Raw genomic sequence first — 22,178 nt, 5'->3', positions numbered from 1 at the left:
AATTGGAGTTATTATTATTATTATTTTATTATATTTATTAAAAAAATTCTCTATGACTCTCTTTGTTTCTTCCCTTGCATTAAATGTTTGGTTAGTGGTATCCCACTGGAAGAAGAAGATCCGTGGCTGATGCCCAACCACAAGACAGATAAATGCACCCAATTCACTATCACTGCTATGTAAACTCGAAAAGACATAAACATGATCATAAATGTGGTTTTCAAGTTTCTTTATCCAACCACACATCTTAAATATTTAAATATTTGTAATTATTATATTATTATATTGAATCATTATCGGATTATAAAATAATGTATAATCCATAGTCTTACAGTGAAAAATGTGTTAGAAATCTCACATTAACTAGAAATAAAGACGTTTTATGGTATATAAATAAGTACAAACTATATGAATCGGTTTTATATAAGGTTGAGTTAAACTTGAGATTTATTTCTTGATATAGTATAGTCACACTCATGAGATTGACAAATTTGAGCGTGAAATATTGCGTTGAAGATCCCAAATCGATTATATTAATAGATAAAAGAATAAAGTAAATTAAAATTCAATCACTTTATAGACTATCAAATAATCATCAAGTTTGTAATCTTAGACTTCTGACAGTGCGAGTTTTAGGATGAAGTGTTTTAGGTCTTTTATTGTGTATAAGGGTTGAACCACCTGAAGTGGTTTACATTTATTTTTTTATTGTCGAATAAAAAAAATCAAATACTCAATAATTTTTTATTTTATTTTAATTTTTGAGGCACAAGAGGAACCTAAACTTTTTTTTTTCTCTTTACCAAACAAAATTATATTATGGGCGCAATTGAAGGCATTGTTAATTGACATTTGTCACTTTTGATGTCTATTTTTCTAATAATTTGTGGATTTGTGGGGAGTGATTAGTGGACTGACCTTAATCTAATAATGTATGGGAAGTGAATGTGACGACTTTTTCCTTTTCAACGTGACCACCTTCTAAAATTGAACGTAGTTAATTTATGTGAATTCTATTGTTTTTGTTATTCATAAATGAGAATGGAGCTTCTATTTTTTTTATCGTGTTCAAGTATCATGTTTTTTTGAGAATTTATTTACGAAAACATTTTGCTGCTGAGAAAGACATTTTACGAAGAATTTCAAAATGATTAATAAAATTTAATGTAATCAACTTATTTCTTTAATCTGCGTGATTTTTTTTTTTCACATATCAACGATAACGGAGTTGATATCTTAATATTGTGTCACAGTATCATATTGTTGCTTATCAATGTTCTATAATTAAAATTACAAGTGCTAAAACTATTTTCCTTTTTAAAGAATAAAGAGGTGATGGATAAAAATGTAAAAAATAAGTGAAGAATAAAGTAAAAATAAAACATATTTATATATAAGAAATAAAAGATCAAGAAAAGATATAAAAACAAATAAATAATAATACAATATATATTACAAATTTTAAAAGTATTTTCCACTTTTTTTCCTTTACAAACCCGCGAATATTTTTATTTATCCATTTTCTCTATTTTTAAGTCTACTAAAGACATCTAACAACAGAATACTCATTTTTGTGTTTGACATCTTTTGATTTGCACTTTAATTAATCAGTAAAATTATGAATTATAATCAACAAACTTGTTCTGGCTAACAAATATTCATAATGTGATTTAATTAATTTTATATGACTGAATTTTTTAATACGGGTATGTATGATTTATAAGGTTGGATCTCTACTTATCTAGTTCTTTTAATCAGTAAACAATAAATTAATAGAAAAGAAATACAGAGGGGTATTCTAAGTCTTATACATTTTAAAGATATAAACATCTTTAATAAGTACCCCACAATGAAAGTAAACCTGTCAAAACAAAACAAAGCAAAAAGTCCACTACCCTCACAAAAAAAAAGTCATGCTAAACAGAAAACACTAAATAGCTCCCCAACATGGAAAAATTGTACCTTTCACAAAAGAAAAACCAAATAACCAAAGCGGCAAATAGAAATAAGACGCACACATGCCGAGCCAAGCATTTGGAAAAGATAACTGACATCTTTAACTCACAAAGTTCAACTTTTTGCTGCCATATTAATACAAGTAGTTGGACATTGGATCCAATCTGAAAAATAGAAAGACACTATTGGAACTTTGTTTTTTAACCAAGTTCACGATTGCATTTGAACCAAAGAGAAAATTTCACTTGCATCCACTTTTGCTTGGTTAAACACTATCCCATTCCTGTGTTTTCAAATGCACCAAATGATGGAAACTCACACTCCTTTCCACAACTTATTACCTTCTTTGTTAAACTAAATACAATGAAATTGTTCGAAGTGTTCCTTCAGAGCAAAATGGTTTACCGATCTAACCCCGATCCATTTTCTGTAGGAATTCCAAACAACATTTGTAATCAAACAATATATCAGAATGTGGGAAATTGTTTCCTCCTCGCTCAAGGTGAACCGACCTTCTAAACAAATTTTGCTTTGTAGAGATCATTTTTTGCAATGGCCTCCAAGCAAAGCATTGTGTCGAAGGTGGAACCAACAAAACCCATAGGACTTTAAACTAAATGCATCTAGTTAATAGAGAGGGTTTTTATTCAAACATGATAATTTCTTAGTTTACTTAACGAAATAAGTAAAATTTTAAAATTACTAAAATAGGTAAGCCGTGTAAAGTTGACACGATTTTATTGTTAAGAAATCGTATCAAGGTGGCATGATTTTAGTGTATTTAGTTTTCAATTAAAACAAATTCAATATTAATCGAAATTTGATTTGAAATTGTGCTAAAATGACATCACTTATCCATTTTTGATAATTTCTTAAAATTTTATTTACTGTAATAATTAATTTATAAAATTATTTTAATTTTAGTAAAAAACCTTAATAGAGACACGTTAGTCAAATATAACTTGTATTTATTTCCTAAGTTTAAAATTGTTGATGTAGGTTGTGTAGGTTGATTAGAACACCAAAATCTAAACAAATATTTTTTTACATAAAATTAATTCTTACATAAAATTAAAAAATTTACTTCCTTCCAATTTTTAAATTTTTTAGTGATCTTAAAATAAAACAAATTTTATTTTAAAAATTTGCATTGTCTAGGTTGGGTAGTCTGGCAGTTTTGGGCATGGGAGTTGTCATGTTGCGGCATTCACGTGGCTGCTGCGACTGGCTTTTGGTGCAGTGGTTCTGTAGTGCAAGTGCAGGATTGTTTGTGGGTGTATATTTGGTGAGTGCGTGCAGTAGTATTTTTGTGTGTATGGAGTTTATTATTGGAATACTGTAAGATAGGTATGAAAAATTTTAGATTTCAAATTTTGTGGAAGTAGATCAAGGTTTTTTTCAAATACAAAGATTTCTTATGCGAGTTAAGTAAAAAAGAAAATCTTTGTGTGAGCATTGAATAATGCTGGTACCATTTCTCTCTCGCAATTGCAGTTTAAATTCCTGAAGATATTTATCTCCCTGGTTTGGAAGAGTACAAAAATCACCTTCAAGATTATTTTAGCTAAAGGTGATAAACCTATAACTCATTTAGATTTTCGCAAAAAAACTAATATTAATTTGTTAGGCCGATGAAGGGCTATTCCCCTTGGAAAAAAGGTTTTGAGTTTGCTTTTGATTCCCTTGAAGATACGAGGATAACTCTTGTCGAGGGTTCTTAGAATATCAATTCGGGGTTTATGAGAGTTTTTGCTTGGTCTAGAGATTTTTTTTGTACTTCCTTCTTTGAAGTTTACCGAAATCCAATGTTGGATTAGGATTCATGATTTCCCTTTAGAATATTGGTGGCCAAAAACTATTTTTATATTGCAATCCCGCTAACTCTTGATGATTACACAATGAATAAATCTAGAGAATTTTTTGCTATAGGGTCCTAGTTGATATTGATATATTATCAAACTTTCCAAATCAAATTGGAGAGACCTGACTTTGTATTCATTGCAGGACAAAATGTGTTGTATTTGTTAAGGATATTGTTGTAGCTCATGTTGCTACGGTTGATGTTGTTTTCACTCTAAAAGTATGATTGTCACCCACCTGTCACCCACCTGTCACCCACCTTACCGGCGAACATCACAAACCCACACCTCTTTCTACATACAACCCTAACTCTAACAATGTCATTTTTACAAATTAAACTTCTCTCTCATTCAACATAGAATGCTCCATAATTTTTTGTTTGAAATCTTTTGATGAACTAAAGTTCATCCTGAACTTGAATTTAAATTTCTTGCACATGTCTTGAAATATGAACTTGGGAAATTTATGCACACAATGGTCATCTTCATCTGCATCACTACCTAACTCTTCACTAATGTAATAATCTCAATTTATTTCATGATTGTCAAGGGTCTTACTTGGCTAGAAAGTACCCTCACCCTCATCGGTATCTATAGTCTCAGATTGACTCGTTCTTTTGTTCACCCTCTTAATCAATTTTGCCCATCTTTTGATTACATCACCCACATTTATTTCCATCTTCTTCACTATCATTAAACTTCAAATGTTCAACATCTCCATCATCTTCGCTAGCATCTTCCATTTTAGACTAACCAACACCTTCCACATTACATCTTCATAGCCATTCTCCACACCATGACCTACATCATGCATTTCAGTCCCCGAATCCTCCAAACTATCACCTACACCATGCATTTTTGTTCCCAAATCCTCCATACCATCATATTCCACACCATTAAATTAAGTTCCCAAATTCTCCACTTCATCATGTACACTATAAACATCACTCATAACACCCTCCAGACCATCACTTCCAACACCTTCCACACCATCACCCTCAACATTGACTCCATCACTTTCATCAAATCCAACATACTGAATTATATGTGATTTACTAACAAGATTGTGTTGAACATAAATTTCTACTTCCTTTCTACTTTCTGCACACTCAATGAATTCCATAACATATCTATCCCCAATTGATTGTTTCAAATTTGTGTCCATCCTTCCTTTCTTAGATTTCTACCACAACTTGACCTTAAAATCATACTTAAACTCCTGAATTATCCCAACCGTTTCAAAATATGATCACCTATATGAATCCAACCCAAGAAAAACACATTTTTCACCTTTATTGTAATGCAACAACGAATATATTATAAACTTTCATATATGATGGGGAGTGACTATAAACTACATTTCCTCCATTTTTATTAGAACAAAACATAAAAAACTAACTTTATTTATTAAAGGATACAGATACCAGAGTTATAGAAGAATCCTAATATTAATTGAGTGTCTTTTCTAATTATCAGTTGTTTCTCTTTATAAAGGTAAATAACCTTTATTTTTGTCTTTGTGTGTTATGATTATAATATTTAATTATTGATTCTTTTCCTCTTTAATTAAATCTAGAATGAGTGTACTAATTGTATATATTCAGACCATTTGTTTTGATTTCAATAACAAGAAAAGAGAGATATTCATTCTCATATATTTTATTTTCTTTTTACTCTTTTGTTCACCTTTTGTTCTCTTTTATTCATCTTTGTTCTATTTCGTAATATTATTATCATTCATAAATTTTGAATCCAATGTCATTCCACCAAAACAACCAATGATCTTCAACCCTAAAGATCACCCCATCACAAGCCCCAATTTATGAACAAATGTAGAATAAAATAGTTACTACGATTTCACCAAACACAATCCCACTTATCACAACGAACGAAAATGTAAAATCACAAACCAATATCAATTCACTTTCCATACAGTAACAATGTCACAACTAACAATCACTCAACAAGAAACTCCTTTCTCAACAAGAAACACCTTTCTCAACAAGGATTTTAAACTTTTTGAGTCAAATATTATCACTCTTTGGTTTCTTTCTCCATACATAATCCTACAATCAATGAATCCACATGAATGTTTTAATAGACTTCACACTAAAAGTTTGTTCGTCATGTGACAAAAATATTAATATTAATATAAATCTTAATATCATAATCTGTTTATAAGAATCTATACAACACTTTTCAAGTAAAAAAAAATAATTTTAATACCAAGTGCTTATAGAAATAAGAAATAAATTACACAAGGAAGGTTAATAAAGAATAGATTAGTAACGAGTAACTGGTTTTGGGGAAACCGACACGTGACAGGAGGTGTGAATTGGTGGAATATAAGAGGCACCGACACGCGACAGTTGCCACCAGCGCACGTTGCTGATCTCCACACTCTCCGTTCCTTCAAACTCTGCACTTTTTTCCTTTCTTCTCAATCCACCACAGACACAGTCGAATCTCCATTCCTTGATCCTTTCATTTCCTCGCCATTCACATTCTTTCTCCTCTTTATTTAGGGTTTCGATGAGCGGCCGGAGTTCCGTCGGAATCGGAGTCCAATGAGACGGCGCCCCGTGGCGGGCATTTTCCCGGAGCAGATGGAGAAAACCACCTCCAGGAACCCTAATTCCCGCCTCTGCTTCCTCGCATTGCTCTCCGCATTCTTCTGGTTCCTCCTCCTCTACTTCCACTTCGCCGTTCTCGGAAACCAATCCCCCAAAGTATCCCCTCTCCCCATCACCTTCCAACAACCTCGCAAAAGCCTCGGCTCTCAAACACTAACCCCAATTGAAACGCCTCCGACACCCTCCTTCCCCTTCGCACGTGCCCTACGCACCGCCCTCAACAAGTCCGACAGGTGCGGAGGGCGCTACATCTACGTCCACGACCTCCCCTCGCGCTTCAACGAGGACATGTTGAAGAAGTGCAGAACGCTTTCCCTTTGGACCAACATGTGCAAGTTCACCACCAACGCCGGCCTCGGCCCCCCCTTGGAAAACGTTAAAGGCGTCTTCTCTGACACCGGCTGGTACGCTACCAATCAGTTCACCGTTGACGTCATCTTCAGCAATCGGATGAAGCAGTACGATTGCCTCACCCGCGACCCTTCCCTTGCCGCTGCGTTCTTCGTCCCCTTCTACGCCGGCTTCGACATCGCGCGCTACCTCTGGGGCTATAACATAACCGTCAGAGACTCTGCGTCGGTTGAGCTCGTTGATTGGCTCATGAAGAGGCCCGAGTGGAAGATCATGAACGGGAGGGACCATTTTCTCGTGGCGGGGAGGATCACGTGGGACTTTCGAAGACTCACTGAGGACGAATCAGACTGGGGGAACAAGCTTTTGTTTCTGCCTGCGGCGCGGAACATGTCCATGCTTGTGGTGGAGTCGAGTCCCTGGAATGCGAATGATTTTGGGATTCCTTATCCCACTTATTTTCACCCTGCTAAAGATGATGATGTGTTCATTTGGCAGGAGAGGATGCGGAGGTTGGAGAGGAAGTGGTTGTTTTCTTTCGCCGGGGCTCCGCGGCCGGATAACCCCAAATCGATAAGGGGGCAGATTATTGAGCAGTGTAGGGGATCCAGGGTGGGGAAGTTGTTGGAGTGTGATTTTGGGGAGAGTAAGTGTCATTCCCCCAGCAGCATAATGCAGATGTTTCAAGGGTCACTTTTCTGCCTTCAGCCTCAAGGGGATTCCTATACCCGAAGATCTGCTTTTGATTCGATGCTAGCTGGGTGTATACCTGTGTTTTTTCATCCGGGTTCCGCTTACACACAATACACTTGGCATCTTCCCAAGAATTATACTAAGTACTCGGTGTTCATTCCGGAGGACGATATTCGGAAGAGGAATGTTAGTATAGAAGAGAGGCTTAGACAGATTCCCGAGGAGGAAGTGAGGATCATGAGGGAGGAGGTCATTAGTTTGATCCCTAGATTGGTGTACGCGGATCCTCGATCCAAACTTGAGACTCTTAGGGATGCGTTTGATGTTTCGGTGCAGTCTGTGATTGACAAGGTTACCAATTTGAGGAAGGACATCATGGAAGGTCGCACTGATGATAATTTCATTGAGGAGAATAGTTGGAAGTATGCGTTGTTGGATGAGGGACAGCGCGAGGTTGGACCTCATGAATGGGATCCCTTCTTTTCTAAACCCAAGGATGGAAATGGGGATTCCAGTGATTTGTCTTCCGAGGCTGCAAAGAATTCTTGGAAAAATGAGCAAAGGGATACTTCTTGATTCGGGCAGGGGAGGTAAAAATTGCATCTGTAGGTTCTTAGATGTGGTTTATTGCTGACTCAAATGGTTTCCCTGAATTAGGGAAGAATTACAGCTATACAATAATTGCTGGGTTGTTGCTACAATCTTACTCCAGAGAGTGTACCTGAGTTTACTGAGCAGACTTTCTCATTGAAAACCACTAGCATGGAGAGATATTCTCTGCTTTCTACAGTTTTGTTATATAGATTTTCTTTTTCTGATTTCTGTCTTATGTATTCGTATTAGTGGTTCCTAGATGTATTTTCCTAAATTAATAATTTCTTTGTTGCTATATATTTTCCCCCTTGATTCATATAGGAAATATAAACAAAATTATGGTTATCAATGAGCTGAAGTGTTCACTGAATGGTAATATCATTTGGCAGCTGCATTATCAGAGTTGCCTACATTTAGTGACCTTATTTGGATTGTGGTTAACATTGAAAAGATAGATTACTCTATTTTGATAACCGTGAAAATAATTGTTGCTTCTGATTTGTATAATTCTTGTTTCCGATCTTTGCTTGCATGGCAATCCATAGCATTTGACACTGTCTTGTTAATTTTAGAAAACTCTGCAAGCTTGTCTGGTGTCTGAATGTCCATTTCTCTTTGTCGTCTTCGATCTGTTCAGTATGACTGTGCAATGAGGCAAGGTAGAAGAGAACTTGTGCGTGGAAAGTGATTGATTATAAAAGGTTGTGCAAGTAAACTGTATTGCATGCAAAATCATAATTTATTTCGTTTGTAGACTAGTGTTGTGTGATCAATACAATCGTGTATTTGATGTCAAATGTTTGATTTGCTCTTTAATCTTGACACAATGAAATTCAAAATCCATTTATTTGTTCTTTTATATCCCTCTCCAAAGTCAAATAATTTGAAGCTTCTTACTGTGTTAAAATTTTCTGCTCAAGAAAAGTGAAGACTGCCATAGCACGAGGAAGAGGACTTGAAAATAATTACTGGATGACAATTTAATCTTTCTTACTGTAACATTACAGAAAAGGGGATTCTTGTAGGTAGCAAATATGGAAATTATGATTTGTTCTTTCCTAATTCACGAAATGGCATTTTGTTGCAGTGGTATAAGAAATGAAGACAGGTTATAAAGTGGAGGAATTGAATTGACGCATGGAACCTGACACTGAAAACAACGAGAATAACTTTTTGTTGCTTTACTAGTTTCTGGCTTTCTTGTTGTTTTGTGTTAGTGTCTCCACAGGACCCACGCCCTACGTCTGCTATGTGAAGCCATTAAGGTGGATACACATGCAGGTATAGAGAAAGGAGTTGAATGAAAGAAACATGCATGACTCACTGTGTTGTTTTTTTTCTTTTCATTTGGGAGCTCTGGCATGGCATGTACCACAGTCTTGGCATTTGGCAACGCAACATCTGAAGAGCTCATGTAATGCACGAGGCTCACTCCTGCATTAATATCATCCATCTATCTATTTACTCTTTTATTATTTACTTTTATCCATGGTTTTTGAAGTCTTCATATTACCATTCCTCAACCATGGATTTCAGACACTGCTACCAAAAATAAATATTAAAACAAAAATTAATAACAAAGCATTCAAAACTTAAAATAATGATAAAACATTGAATAATGTTCTTACCAAAATGTGAAGTTTTAACATGAGATTTGATATTCGAGTACCAAATAAAGATTCAGGAGAACGAGATCAAATGATAACGAGTAACAAAGTGTGTATAAAAAAGATAGACTTTTATAAGTTGTGGCATATTCTCTTAATTTCTCACACAAGGGAAAGATAAATAACCTAAAAATATCAAATTGAGTTTCATTATCGCATGTTAAGTAATTGAGTTGTTATCACTAGAAGTAGGTTAAATATCTCCAAGTGTATTGGACTTAGTAACTAAAGTTATAGGTTACCTTTACAAGAGAAAATGTTGAATAGAGCTTATTTTAAAATACATTTGGAAAACCTTTCGCAAGGTTCTACCGAATGCAAGAAGGGGTTGACTCATAGTTTTACAAATATTGTTTTGCAATCCTTTTATAAGGGAATACTAACAGATAATACACTAGTAAAAGGAATAAAAGAAGTAAAAATAATACATAATTTATATTGGTTAACTCAACCAACATATATTCAATTTTATTAATTGAATTTTTTTTTAATTAAATATAAATGTCTATGAATGAAAAACCAAATTGTAAGTTAAAATCTTGACGACAAAAAAAAACTATGTTGTCCCTTTAAAATACCTAACTAGAGTTAAGACAACAAAGTGAATGTCTATCTTAAGTGTCTGGTTGAACAAACTGGGTATTGTTTGACAAAAAACTATGTTATTTATATCAAAACCACATTCTCGTAGTGAAACTTGAGAATTTATCATATCATTATTTACGTGCTTTTAGGGAGGGAGATATGCTAACAGGGAAGTGGCACTGCACCAATTTCTTCGTGCATTGAATAATATACACTAATTCAAAAGTTGTCTCCATGATCAATTATAGCATTTATAAATATTATTATATCTCCCTTTTCAAATATTTTATATTTTTATTTATAAGCTCTATATGTGATGGACCACTAGTTGGGCCCGATTGAATAAAATACAAATAAGTGTTTATCGAATACCATATAAGTTGTTTTATATTTGAAAAGAAAATAGGACTAAATTGTTTTATAAAGATTTTAAGTTATTTTTATAAGTTATGTCAATAATACTACGTTTGAATAGAAGTTGAAATATGAAAGAGAATAAATAGCGAAAGAAGAAAAAAAATGAAGGGGAAATTATGCTGTATGAGTTTATGAACTTTAATATTGAATAATTTCAAGTCATTTGTTTGGGTAATATTGAAAACAAAGGAAAATAAATAAGACTACCAAAACAAGAATGCAAATTCCCCTTAAAACTTAGATAACAAAAATAAATAAAGGTATAAAGGAAACATGAAAATATAAGTCCTTTCACTTGCCTTTTACATCTTTCATGAGTAAAAAACTATTTATCGTTGGACCCATATTTTTTTCTGGTTTTCTTTATGTCACCTTTGTTGCAAAAGAATAATAAAAAGTGTACCTGAGTGGAGAGATGGGGCCCAGGCACGGTCGGTTGACGTGGTGTAATTGCTGACGTGTTGATCTTCTTCTCCTCTGGTCGATTGTCCTTTCTTGCTGTCTCCTTTGGTCGGTCGTCCCTTCGTGCTATCAACTTCGGTCGGGCGGGGGAGGGTACCTGCGAAGGCACTCCGACGCTCAAGTAAGTATGAGATTCTAAGCGCAGTTTCGTAAGTGAATGAAAAACGTACCTTTCTCTGGCTTGAGCACAGTATTTATAGGATTGCCTAATGGGCTTTCTATCCCTTGGGCTCAGGGTGGTTATGGATATGTCTTGTCAGTCGTGCTCCGGAATACCCGGGGAACATATCTTCTCTAAACGCATATTCCTTATTCTTCGGAGGTGTATCTTAACCACCTTCGCTTGTCACATAAATGCCCTTACATTTAGTGTGTATACGGCCGGTCGGCCACGTGCGTTCGTTTCCATTTAGTGTATAAGGCCGGTCGGCCACGTGCGTTCGTTTCCATTTAGTGTATAAGGCCGGTCGACCACGTGCGTTCGTCCGGTGCCTACCAAACGTGGCATAAAAAAGTCTGATTACGTTAAGGTAATAATTCAGATGCCGAACGAGGCATAAGATTGAGTAAATAATTCTGATGCCGAACGTGGCATAAATAATTCTGATTACGTTGTAATAATTCAGATGCCGAACGAGGCATATATAAATCCGATAACGTCTGATGCCGAACGAGATATGAATTGAGTAAAGGACTAGGAGATTTGGATTTTAATTTAGTGCCTCGTTAAAACCTTCCCGGTCGTAAACCCTCCTTAGGGAAAAACCGACTGAGCGAGGAAAAAGTGCACTTTTATTATTAAAGTTCAACTGTAATAAAATTTGAGATGTGTGGCATTCCACGTTCTCGGTATTTCCTTCCCAGATAAATATTCTAAATAATAGGCTCCACCGGCTGCCGTATCAGCTATGCGGAAAGGTCCTTCCCAATTGTTGGAGAACTTGCCTCCTTCCTTTCGTGCGCTGCTCCGCATTCGCCATACTAAGTCGCCTTTGTGGAACAATCTTGGTTTAACTTTGGAGTTGTATCGTCTGGCCGCCCGAATTTTGCATGCTTCTTCTCTAATTCTGCACTTGTCCCGGAGTTCGTTGATGAGATCGAGACCGACCGAGAGGCTTTCCTTGTTTAGATCAAGATCAAGGGTTTGCCGGCAGAGAGAGGGTTCGCCAATCTCGACAGGGATCATAGCTTCGGTGCCATACGTTAGGCTGTACGGCGTTTCTTGTGTAGTCATCTGAGGAGTACAGCGATATGCCCATAATACTTCTAAGAGTTCTTCAGTCCAGTTGTCCTTTGCTGGGCCGAGACGTTTCTTCAGTTCGTTCAAAATAACTTTGTTTCCAGCTTCTGCCTGTCCGTTTGTTTGCGGATGTTCGACTGAACTAGCGATGTGTTTGATGTGGAGCTTCTCGTAAAATTCAGCTAACGTTCGGTCGGTGAATTGCCGACCGTTATCGGTGATGATGATTTGTGGAAGCCCGAAGCGGCAAACGATATTTTTCCATACGAAATTTTGAACATTGCGGGCGGTGATTGCAGTCAGGGGCTCGGCTTCGATCCACTTGGTGAAGTAATCAATGCCGACTAGTAAGAATTTACACTGGCCTTTACCGGGGGCGAAAGGACCAATGATGTCCATACCCCATTGGACGAACGGCCAAGGTGATAACATAAAATGGAGTTCCTCAGGCTTTTGATGGGACAAAGTGCCAAACTCTTGGCATTTAAGACATTTTTGTACGAAATTGGTGCAGTCACCCTGGACGGTCGGCCAGTAGTATCCAGCCCGGAATACTTTGGCAGCCATTGTCCGTGCGCCGGAGTGAGTTCCGCAAATTCCTTCGTGCAACTCTTGGATGACATAGGAAGCCTGGTCTGGTGTCAAACATTTAAGGAGTGGTTGGGTATAACCTCGGCGATAAAGGTCGTCGCCGATTAAGACAAAACGGGCGGCCTGCAGCTTCATGGTTTTTTCGCCGAGAGGACTACATGTGTCGTCGAGTAAATATTGCTTGATTGGGGTAATCCAAGTAGATTCCGTGTCGGTCGTCAGGCATTCCTGTAGGTCGATGCTTGGGCGTGCAAGCGTAACATGGATGACCGACCGATGCATTCCTTTACACTTCGTGGTTGCTAATCGGGACAAGGCGTCCGCGCGGGTATTGTGATCGCGTCGAACGTGCTGCATAGAAATTTCGGAAAAGGTGCTCATCTCTTGTTTGACTAAGTGATAGTATCGCTGTAAAAAGCTTTCTCGGACTTCATATTCGTCGTTAAGCTGACCGATGACAAGCCGAGAATCACTTTTGCAAATTAACTTAGTGATTTCTAATTCTTGAGCGAGACGTAGACCGGCTAATATGGCTTCATATTCGGCCTGATTGTTTGAAGCTTTGAAGTCGAATTTGAGGGCCTGCTCGATGACAATCTCGCCGGGGCCTTCCAAAACAACTCCAGCGCCGCACGACCTCTCGTTGGAGGAGCCGTCAACATATAAGATCCATGATGAATGTTCGGTGTCGGCTGAAGAAGTAGTGAGTTCAGCTGCGAAGTCGGCGAGAGCTTGCGACTTGATCGCTCCGCATGGTTGGTACTGAATATGGAATTCGGATAGTTCGATCGTCCAACCGATCATTCGTCCGGCTAAATCTGGCTTAGTGAGGATCTTTACAATAGGGTAATTTGTCCGAACAATAACCCGATGATTCTGAAAATACATACGCATTCATCGGGCGGTAATGATGAGGGCCATGGCTACCTTTTCGATCGTCTGGTATCGGATTTCGGCTCCATGAAGGGCGCGGCTGACGAAGTAAACCGGCCGTTCTTCAAAATTAATTTCTTGCACTAAGACTGAGCTGACAGCTTCGTGTGAAACGGCGAGGTAGACTATGATGGGTTCTCGTGCGTCCGGTTTCTGGATGACCGGCGGGGTTGATAAAAAAGTTTTCAAATTGAGGAAAATTTCCTCACATTCGGTCGACCACTCGAAACGGGATGCTTTTTTCAGTAGTCGGACGATGGGCCTCGTTCGTTCGGCGAGTTTAGGAACAAATCTGGATAGTGCGGTGAGTCGGCCGATAAGTCTCTGAATTTCCTGAATGGAGTTGGGACTTCGCATTTCGGAGATAGCTCTGCACTTCTCGGGGTTAGCTTCTATGCCTCTATGAGTTAGCATAAAACCTAAGAACTTCCCCCCCTCGACGCCGAATGCACACTTGTCCGGATTGAGTCGCATCTGGTGTTGGTGGAGGGCCTGAAAAACTTCTTTTAGGTCGGCAATATGTTGTTTGCATGAGTCGGACTTAACGACGATGTCATCGACATAGACTTCAACATTCCTACCAATCATGTCGTGGAATACGTGGTCCATTAGTCTTTGATAAGTGGCTCCGGCATTTTTGAGTCCGAAGGGCATCACTTCATAGTAGAAATTGCCGGAATCAGTCATGAAGGCCGTCTTCTTCCGGTCGGCCGGGTGCATTTGGATTTGATTATAGCCAGAGTAGGCATCAAGGAAGCTGAGGATGTGATGCCCGGCTGCACCGTCGACGAGACGATCAATGGTAGGCAGAGGATACGAGTCTTTTGGGCAAGCTTTATTGAGGTCTGTGTAGTCAACACACATACGCCATTTTCCGTTCGCTTTCTTCACCATAACCACGTTGGCTAGCCATGTGGTGTAATGGGCCTTCCGAATGAATCCAGCCTGTAACAATTTGTCGGCTTCCTCACGTGCGGCTTGACGTCGTTCTTCGCCTATATGTCTTTTCTTTTGAGCTATTGGTTTAGCTTCTCTATACAGTGATAATCGGTGAGTGATAACCTGTGGGTCTACGCCAGGCATATCAGCGGCCGTCCAGGCGAAAAGATCGGAATTTTTAACAAGTGTCGTCCCGATGGCCATTCGGTCGTCCGGTTTCAGCGAAGTACCGATGTGCGTAGTGTGGCGATCATCGCGAAGCGGGAATGGATGCAAGTCTTCTCCTGCTTCCATACGGGGATCGTCCATGCGAGGGTCGAGGTCAACAAGGGCTATCATTTGACGACGGGACATGTGTCGTCCGGAACGCCGTGTGGGGGAACGTCCTCGTTTTTGCGGGACTCGGTCGTCCGTATTGGTTGTATAGAGTCGTCGAGTTGGCTCACTTTTCAAACTTGCTACATAGCATTCCCTAGCGATTTTTTGATCGACATGGATGGTTGCAATGTCGTTGTTAGCCGAGGGGAATTTCATGGCTAAGTGTGGAGTGGACACAATGGCTTTTAATCTGTTAATGGACGGACGACCGATCAGGATGTTGTAGGAAGTTTGTGCGTTAACCAGGAGGTATCGTACGTTTATTGTTTTATGGAGGCCGTCTTCCTCACCAAAGGTTGTGTACAAGTCTATGTACCCCTTAGTATCGACCCGTTCACCTGAGAACCCTACAATTTGTTCGTTATAGGGCTGAATATGTGCTTCTGGGATGCGCATTTTCTTGAAAATGTCCCAATACAGTATGTCGACCGAGCTACCCTGATCTACCAAAGTCTTGGCAATTGCGAACTTGTCAATTTCTACAGTGATGACCATGGGGTCGTCCTGGGCTGGATCTATGGCTGTAAAGTCTTCGTCAGTGAAAGTAATCGGAGGTATATGTGGACGCCTCCTCGTGGTAGCATGAGCGGACTGGATGTCACGAAGATGTTTCTTTCGGGCGGAATTTGAGCACCCGCCACCGGCAAATCCTCCAGCTATATAATTTGTTTCGTGGTTCGGTTCGCCCAATTTAACGGGTCCAGCAATCATGTTGATGACTTCGCGGACTCGTTGGCGAGGTCGGGCATTTCGGTCGGGACTTGTGCTACGGGGGCGTGTACGCCGAACGGGGCTTTCGCTGCGTTTTCGCGAAGTCTGGCTACGGTCAGTGTGGCGTTTGTAATCGTTACGGTACGACCGGTCGACACCACGGGAAGGACGGTCAGTATTCCGTGGTGGGGATCTTGAACTCCTTGTCCTCTTGACGAACTGCCGTAAATGGCCAGCTTGGATGAGTTCTTCAATTTTATCCTTCAAAGCTTGACATCCTTCGGTCGTGTGACCGAAATTCTGATGGTATTGACAACGCTTAGCAGTATCTGCATTCGGTGGTGTTTGATACTGCTTCAATGTCGGGATTAGGTCCGTTTGTAGTGCTTCATCTAGGGCTCGTCCCCTCGGCACAGTTAAAGGGGTGTAACTGTTAAACCTGGGGATTCGGCCTCCCCTATTCCGGTCGGACCTCAGAGTGGTTCGGACGGTTCGTTCGGTTTCGACTTCTCTTTCTTTACTTTGGGTTTGGTCTTTAAGGGCTCCGAATCCGACAGCTTTGAACCGTTGATGGTAATCAATGTGTTCTTCGATTTGCATGAATTTGGTTGCTCGAGTTCGAAGGTCCTCCATGTCTTGAGGTGGTTTCTTGATGAGACTTTCAGTGAAACGGCTCGGTCGGATGGCCGAGACCAAATGGTGCAATGCAACCTCTTGTTTGAGCCCTCGGATGTTCATGCATGCTTTGTTGAACCTATCTAGAAAGGTTCTAAGAGATTCACCTTTTTCTTGTTGTACCGCTAGGAGAGACATGGAGGACATGTGATGCGGTCGGCTAGTGGCATATTGAGTGGAGAATTTTGCGGCTAGGGTGTCAAAATCGTTAATGGAGTTTGGAGGCAGCTCTGTGAACCAGGTAAGAGGTTCTCCCTGGAGCGACGTGGGAAATACTTTACACCACACATTGTTATCTGTGGTATACAAAGTCATTTGCGTCTTGTAGACATTTAAGTGTTCGTCCGGGTCGGTCGAGCCGTCATAGAGTTTAATGACGAGGCCTCTCCATTTGTCAGGAAGTGGAGTGGTGATAATTTCGTCTGTAAAAGGATGACCCCTTTTCCTTGACTTTCTTTCGACTGTTTCAGCTCTGGAAGCAGGATTGGTATTGGCAGGTGTAGGTATGCGAGAGGCGGTTCGGTCGGCCATATGGGATTGGCCTTCTCGTTCGGGATTATCGACCTGTTGTTGGAGTCGTGCATTCTGCTCTCTTAATAAGGCGATTTCTTCTTCTTGGCGGCGTCTATCTTCTTCTTGGAGGCGTCTATCTTCTTCATGTTGACGATGGTCTTCCATCCCCTTTTGTCGCAGTTCCTCCATCTGAGCTTGGAGGATTTGAATCATAGTCATCTGTTCTGCCATAGCGTCGTTGTTGTTTCTTGTCGCAACCATTATAGCTTCAAAAATTGAAGATTTGCCTCGGCCCCACGGTGGGCGCCAATTGTACCTGAGTGGAGAGATGGGGCCCAGGCACGGTCGGTTGACGTGGTGTAATTGTTGACGTGTTGATCTTCTTCTCCTCTGGTCGATTGTCCTTTCTTGCTGTCTCCTTTGGTCGGTCGTCCCTTCGTGCTATCAACTTCGGTCGGGCGGGGGAGGGTACCTGCGAAGGCACTCCGACGCTCAAGTAAGTATGAGATTCTAAGCGCAGTTTCGTAAGTGAATGAAAAACGTACCTTTCTCTGGCTTGAGCACAGTATTTATAGGATTGCCTAATGGGCTTTCTATCCCTTGGGCTCAGGGTGGTTATGGATATGTCTTGTCAGTCGTGCTCCGGAATACCCGGGGAACATATCTTCTCTAAACGCATATTCCTTATTCTTCGGAGGTGTATCTTAACCACCTTCGCTTGTCACATAAATGCCCTTACATTTAGTGTGTATACGGCCGGTCGGCCACGTGCGTTCGTTTCCATTTAGTGTATAAGGCCGGTCGGCCACGTGCGTTCGTCCGGTGCCTACCAGTACAAAAAGTATAAAATAAAATAAAATTAGAGAAAAAGAAAGTGAAATGAATATAATAACTATAATAGATAATACACTACAGTAAAAAAACAAGAGTGTGAAAATATGATATCTTCTTAGTCATTCATTTGTATGTAAAAACCACTCGTTTCCTTCTTTTTTTCTCTACATTTGGACGATGAAGAGAACATATTTTAATAACTTTTATTCTTTTCTTGTGCATTTCTTTCTCTTTCAACGGATCCATACATAGTATAAATAGACGAGGTAAGAAATGTATAACAATCTTTTTAATTTCGTTCCTTTTCGTGTAAGTAAACAAAAACAAATTTATTCGAATAAACTAAAATCAACATATGAACATCATAGATCATTTTTACAAATTTTTCCAAATACTAAGATAAATACTTGTACATAACGTAATTATAAATTCTTCAAAGGACAACAAAAAGTGGGTTATAATGTAGTAGTTTGTTAAATATCTTTTGCCCTTAAATTTTGACCAATAAAAGGTTCACATCCTTGAATGGTTCTATATTATAATTTCTAAAAATAGAAAAAAGAATAATTTTTATTTAAATGTGAGTTTATATGAGAAGATAGAAAAATTTGAAAAGATTAAAATAAAATTTTTATAAAGTTTATTTGACACTCAAATAATAATAAAATAATTATTTTTTAGAATAAAATTATAAGTTTTTTAAGTGTGAAGTAGATCAAACTGATATCAAAGTATCATTAGCTGGATAAATGACTATTATGATTAGTCAAACAAAACAAAAGCAGAGTTAAAGGTAATGGTGATGATATACTTTAATAACATCAAATTAAAAATATTCAATTCACATCCCCAAATAATAATATTTATTTTATTTTTTAATTTAAAATTTTAACATATATTATTATATTATTAAACCGTAAAGTGATGGAAAAAATAGTATGCAGTGAAAGTACACACGAGAGACAGAAAGGAGGGAGCCAAATATAACATGGAACAAGAGTTTAATAAATTAACACAGTTTTGAGTGAATGGTAATAACTTGCTCCATTCATAATCCTTTTGGCTACTTTAACTCATCAATTTAGTTAGCAAACAAAAGCAACATTATTTGTAAAACTCAATTTTCTGTGTTTGGCTTTCATAGTAAGTAGAGGAAGAAAAGGAGAATGTGAGTTTTTCGTTAAAATGATTTGGTAACAAAAACACATAAAATGATTTGGTAACATGGAATTGAGAGAATTTGAATGAAAGGGTTTTTTCCTATTAAAGGGAAGTAAAAGATCTCGTGACACTTACTGCGAGGTTTCGGCTCCCGAATTGTAAGTCAAATTGAGTTTGGGAGTTCTCTCTCAACAAAGGATCCTCGTGATGAAGAGCTCTCATATTTCACGAGCTTCGTATCAACAACGCTTACCTTCTTCACTTTTCAATTCTTCTCAACACCTTCAAATACCCCTCCACAACATCATGCATCACCAACCAACCAACAACAACACTTCCTCTTCCTCGTACTACAACACCCAATGGACTCCAAATCCAAAATTCAACTCTTTTTCCTCACCACCCTTTTCCTCTTCACTCTCACCTTCGTCAATGCACAAACGCTTGGAACTTACATAGTTCAGCTACACCCTCATGGCACCACCAGCTCTGCCTTCACCTCCAAGCTCAAATGGCACCTGTCATTCATCCAACAAACCCTTTCCTCCGATGAGGACCCTTCTTCGCGTCTTCTCTACTCTTACCGTTCCGCCATGGACGGTTTTGCAGCCCAGTTAAGTGAGTCTGAGGTTGAGTACCTCAAAAACTTGCCGGATGTTATCTCAATTAGGCCTGATAGGATGCTCCAGATTCAGACCACTTATTCTTACAAGTTCTTAGGACTGAACCCTGCTAGAGAAAATGGCTGGTACCAATCCGGTTTCGGCCGTGGAACCATAATTGGGGTGCTTGATACTGGAGTGTGGCCGGAGAGTCCCAGCTTCAATGATCAAGGAATGCCCCCGGTTCCCAAGAAATGGAAGGGTATATGCCAAGCTGGGAAGGCCTTTAACTCTTCCAATTGTAACAGGAAACTTATTGGTGCAAGGTACTTCACCAAAGGGCATTCGTCAGTGTCACCTTTTAGAATTCCGGAATATCTCTCTCCAAGAGACTCCTCTGGACATGGCACACACACTTCATCCACCGCTGGAGGAGTGCCTGTGCCTTTGGCGAGTGTGTTTGGTTACGCGTCTGGCGTGGCGAGAGGAATGGCTCCTGGTGCCCACATTGCGGTGTACAAAGTGTGTTGGTTCAATGGCTGCTATAACTCAGACATCATGGCTGCAATGGATGTGGCAATCAGAGATGGGGTGGACATTCTCTCCTTGTCTCTAGGTGGCTTCTCTACGCCTCTGTATGATGATAGCATTGCCATTGGAAGCTTTAGAGCTATGGAGCATGGGATTTCGGTTATATGTGCGGCAGGAAACAATGGTCCTACGGCAATGTCTGTTGCCAACGAGGCTCCTTGGATTGCCACCATCGGTGCAAGCACACTTGACAGGACATTCCCAGCTATAGTTCACATGGGAAATGGACAAAGGCTCTATGGAGAGTCCATGTACCCATTGAACCATCCAATGAGCAAGGGAAAAGAACTTGAGCTGGTTTATCTTTCTGAAGGGGACACCGAGAGCCAATTTTGCCTCAGAGGGTCTCTTCCAAGGGACAAAGTTAAAGGCAAAATGGTGGTCTGCGATCGAGGCGTCAACGGAAGAGCTGAAAAGGGACAAGTGGTGAAGGAGGCTGGTGGTGTTGCTATGATCCTCACCAACACGGAGATAAACTTGGGAGAGGATTCAGTTGATGTTCATGTCTTGCCTGCAAGTTTGGTTGGATTTGATGAAGCAGTTACCTTGAAAGATTACATAAACTCCACTAGAAGGCCTCTTGCAAGGATTGAATTTGGAGGAACTGTGATAGGGAAGTCTAGAGCTCCAGCAGTGGCAAGATTTTCAGCTAGAGGCCCAAGTTATACCAACCCTTCAATCCTCAAACCTGATGTTATAGCTCCAGGAGTGAACATCATTGCTGCATGGCCTCAGAACCTTGGCCCTACTGGCCTTCCAGAGGATTCTAGAAGAGTTAACTTCTCTGTCATGTCTGGTACCTCAATGGCATGCCCTCATGTTAGTGGAATTGCTGCTCTCGTTCGCTCGGCTCACCCGGGTTGGAGCCCTGCAGCCATCAAATCTGCAATCATGACAACAGCCGAGGCAACAGACCACACTGGAAGGCCAATACTTGATGAAAGCCAACCAGCAGGAGTTTTTGACATGGGAGCTGGACATGTGAATCCACAAAGAGCATTGAACCCTGGACTTGTGTATGACATTAGGCCAGATGACTATATCATCCACCTTTGCAGCCTTGGATATACAAGGTCAGAAATATTCAGCATCACACACAGAAATGTGAGTTGCAATGCAGTCATGAAGATGAATAGAGGCTTCAGCCTTAACTATCCCTCATTCTCAGTGATTTTTAAGGATGGGGAGAGGAGAAAGATGTTCAGAAGGAGACTAACAAATGTGGGAAGTGCTAACTCCATCTACTCAGTGGAGGTTATGGCACCTGAAGGAGTAAAAGTGATAGTAAAACCCAAGCGGCTTGTATTTAAACAAGTGAATCAAAGCTTGACTTACAGGGTATGGTTTATATCGAGAAAAAGGGTTAAGAGAGGTGATGGTTTGGTGACCTATGCAGAAGGGAATTTGACATGGGTACACTCACAAAATGGTTTCAACAGGGTTAGAAGCCCGGTGGCAGTGACTTGGAAGTCAAAGTAGCATGGAGATTAGTAGTAGATTATTAAGTTTCTCTAGGGACGTAATCATTATGGTTATTGGTTCAATAGGTTATTTATGATTGCAGAATTATACTGAAGTTGGTGTTACGAGTTTTAGTAGAAAAAACTCGATAGGAATCTTTAAGAGTAAGCCCATTTATAAATGCTAAATAAATTGGTTGTGCCAAGATTTAGTCAAAATTCTCTGCTTTACGTGTTTTCTGAATCAGAATATGTAACTCGTTCACTCCTTAAAATTCCCAACTCCTGTTTCTCACAAAACAAGGTTAGATTCGTACAATATTGTATCCATCA

The 22,178-nt window shown here is 39.5% G+C and overlaps 3 protein-coding genes across 3 annotated transcripts; 2 read left to right on the top strand and 1 right to left on the bottom strand.

Annotated features, from left to right (window-relative positions):
* Positions 1–5,992: 5,992 nt before the first annotated feature.
* MUR3 (Exostosin family protein) lies at positions 5,993–8,530 on the top strand. Its single transcript, XM_068617017.2, has one exon. The coding sequence runs from the start codon at positions 6,383–6,385 to the stop codon at positions 8,066–8,068; it is 1,686 nt and encodes a 561-aa protein (XP_068473118.1). The 5' UTR covers positions 5,993–6,382; the 3' UTR covers positions 8,069–8,530.
* A 12-nt stretch (positions 8,531–8,542) lies between these two features.
* Positions 8,543–17,458, bottom strand: LOC150029660 (uncharacterized). Its single transcript, XM_090296868.1, has 4 exons — positions 14,873–17,458; positions 13,013–13,924; positions 12,163–12,907; positions 8,543–8,715 (listed from the first exon to the last, which is right to left on the bottom strand). The coding sequence occupies exons 1-4, from the start codon at positions 17,456–17,458 to the stop codon at positions 8,543–8,545; spliced, it is 4,416 nt and encodes a 1,471-aa protein (XP_090152994.1).
* A 1,749-nt stretch (positions 17,459–19,207) lies between these two features.
* Positions 19,208–22,051, top strand: SDD1 (Subtilase family protein). Its single transcript, XM_068617015.2, has one exon. It carries the CDS (start codon positions 19,555–19,557, stop codon positions 21,862–21,864), a length of 2,310 nt encoding a protein of 769 aa, XP_068473116.1. The 5' UTR covers positions 19,208–19,554; the 3' UTR covers positions 21,865–22,051.
* Positions 22,052–22,178: the final 127 nt, after the last annotated feature.

Source organism: Phaseolus vulgaris, chromosome 1, assembly GCF_051622355.1.
Source record: "Phaseolus vulgaris cultivar YP4 chromosome 1, ASM5162235v1, whole genome shotgun sequence".
In the NCBI taxonomy this organism is placed as follows: Eukaryota; Viridiplantae; Streptophyta; class Magnoliopsida; order Fabales; family Fabaceae; genus Phaseolus; species Phaseolus vulgaris.
This window is presented reverse-complemented; position numbering and strand designations above follow the sequence as displayed.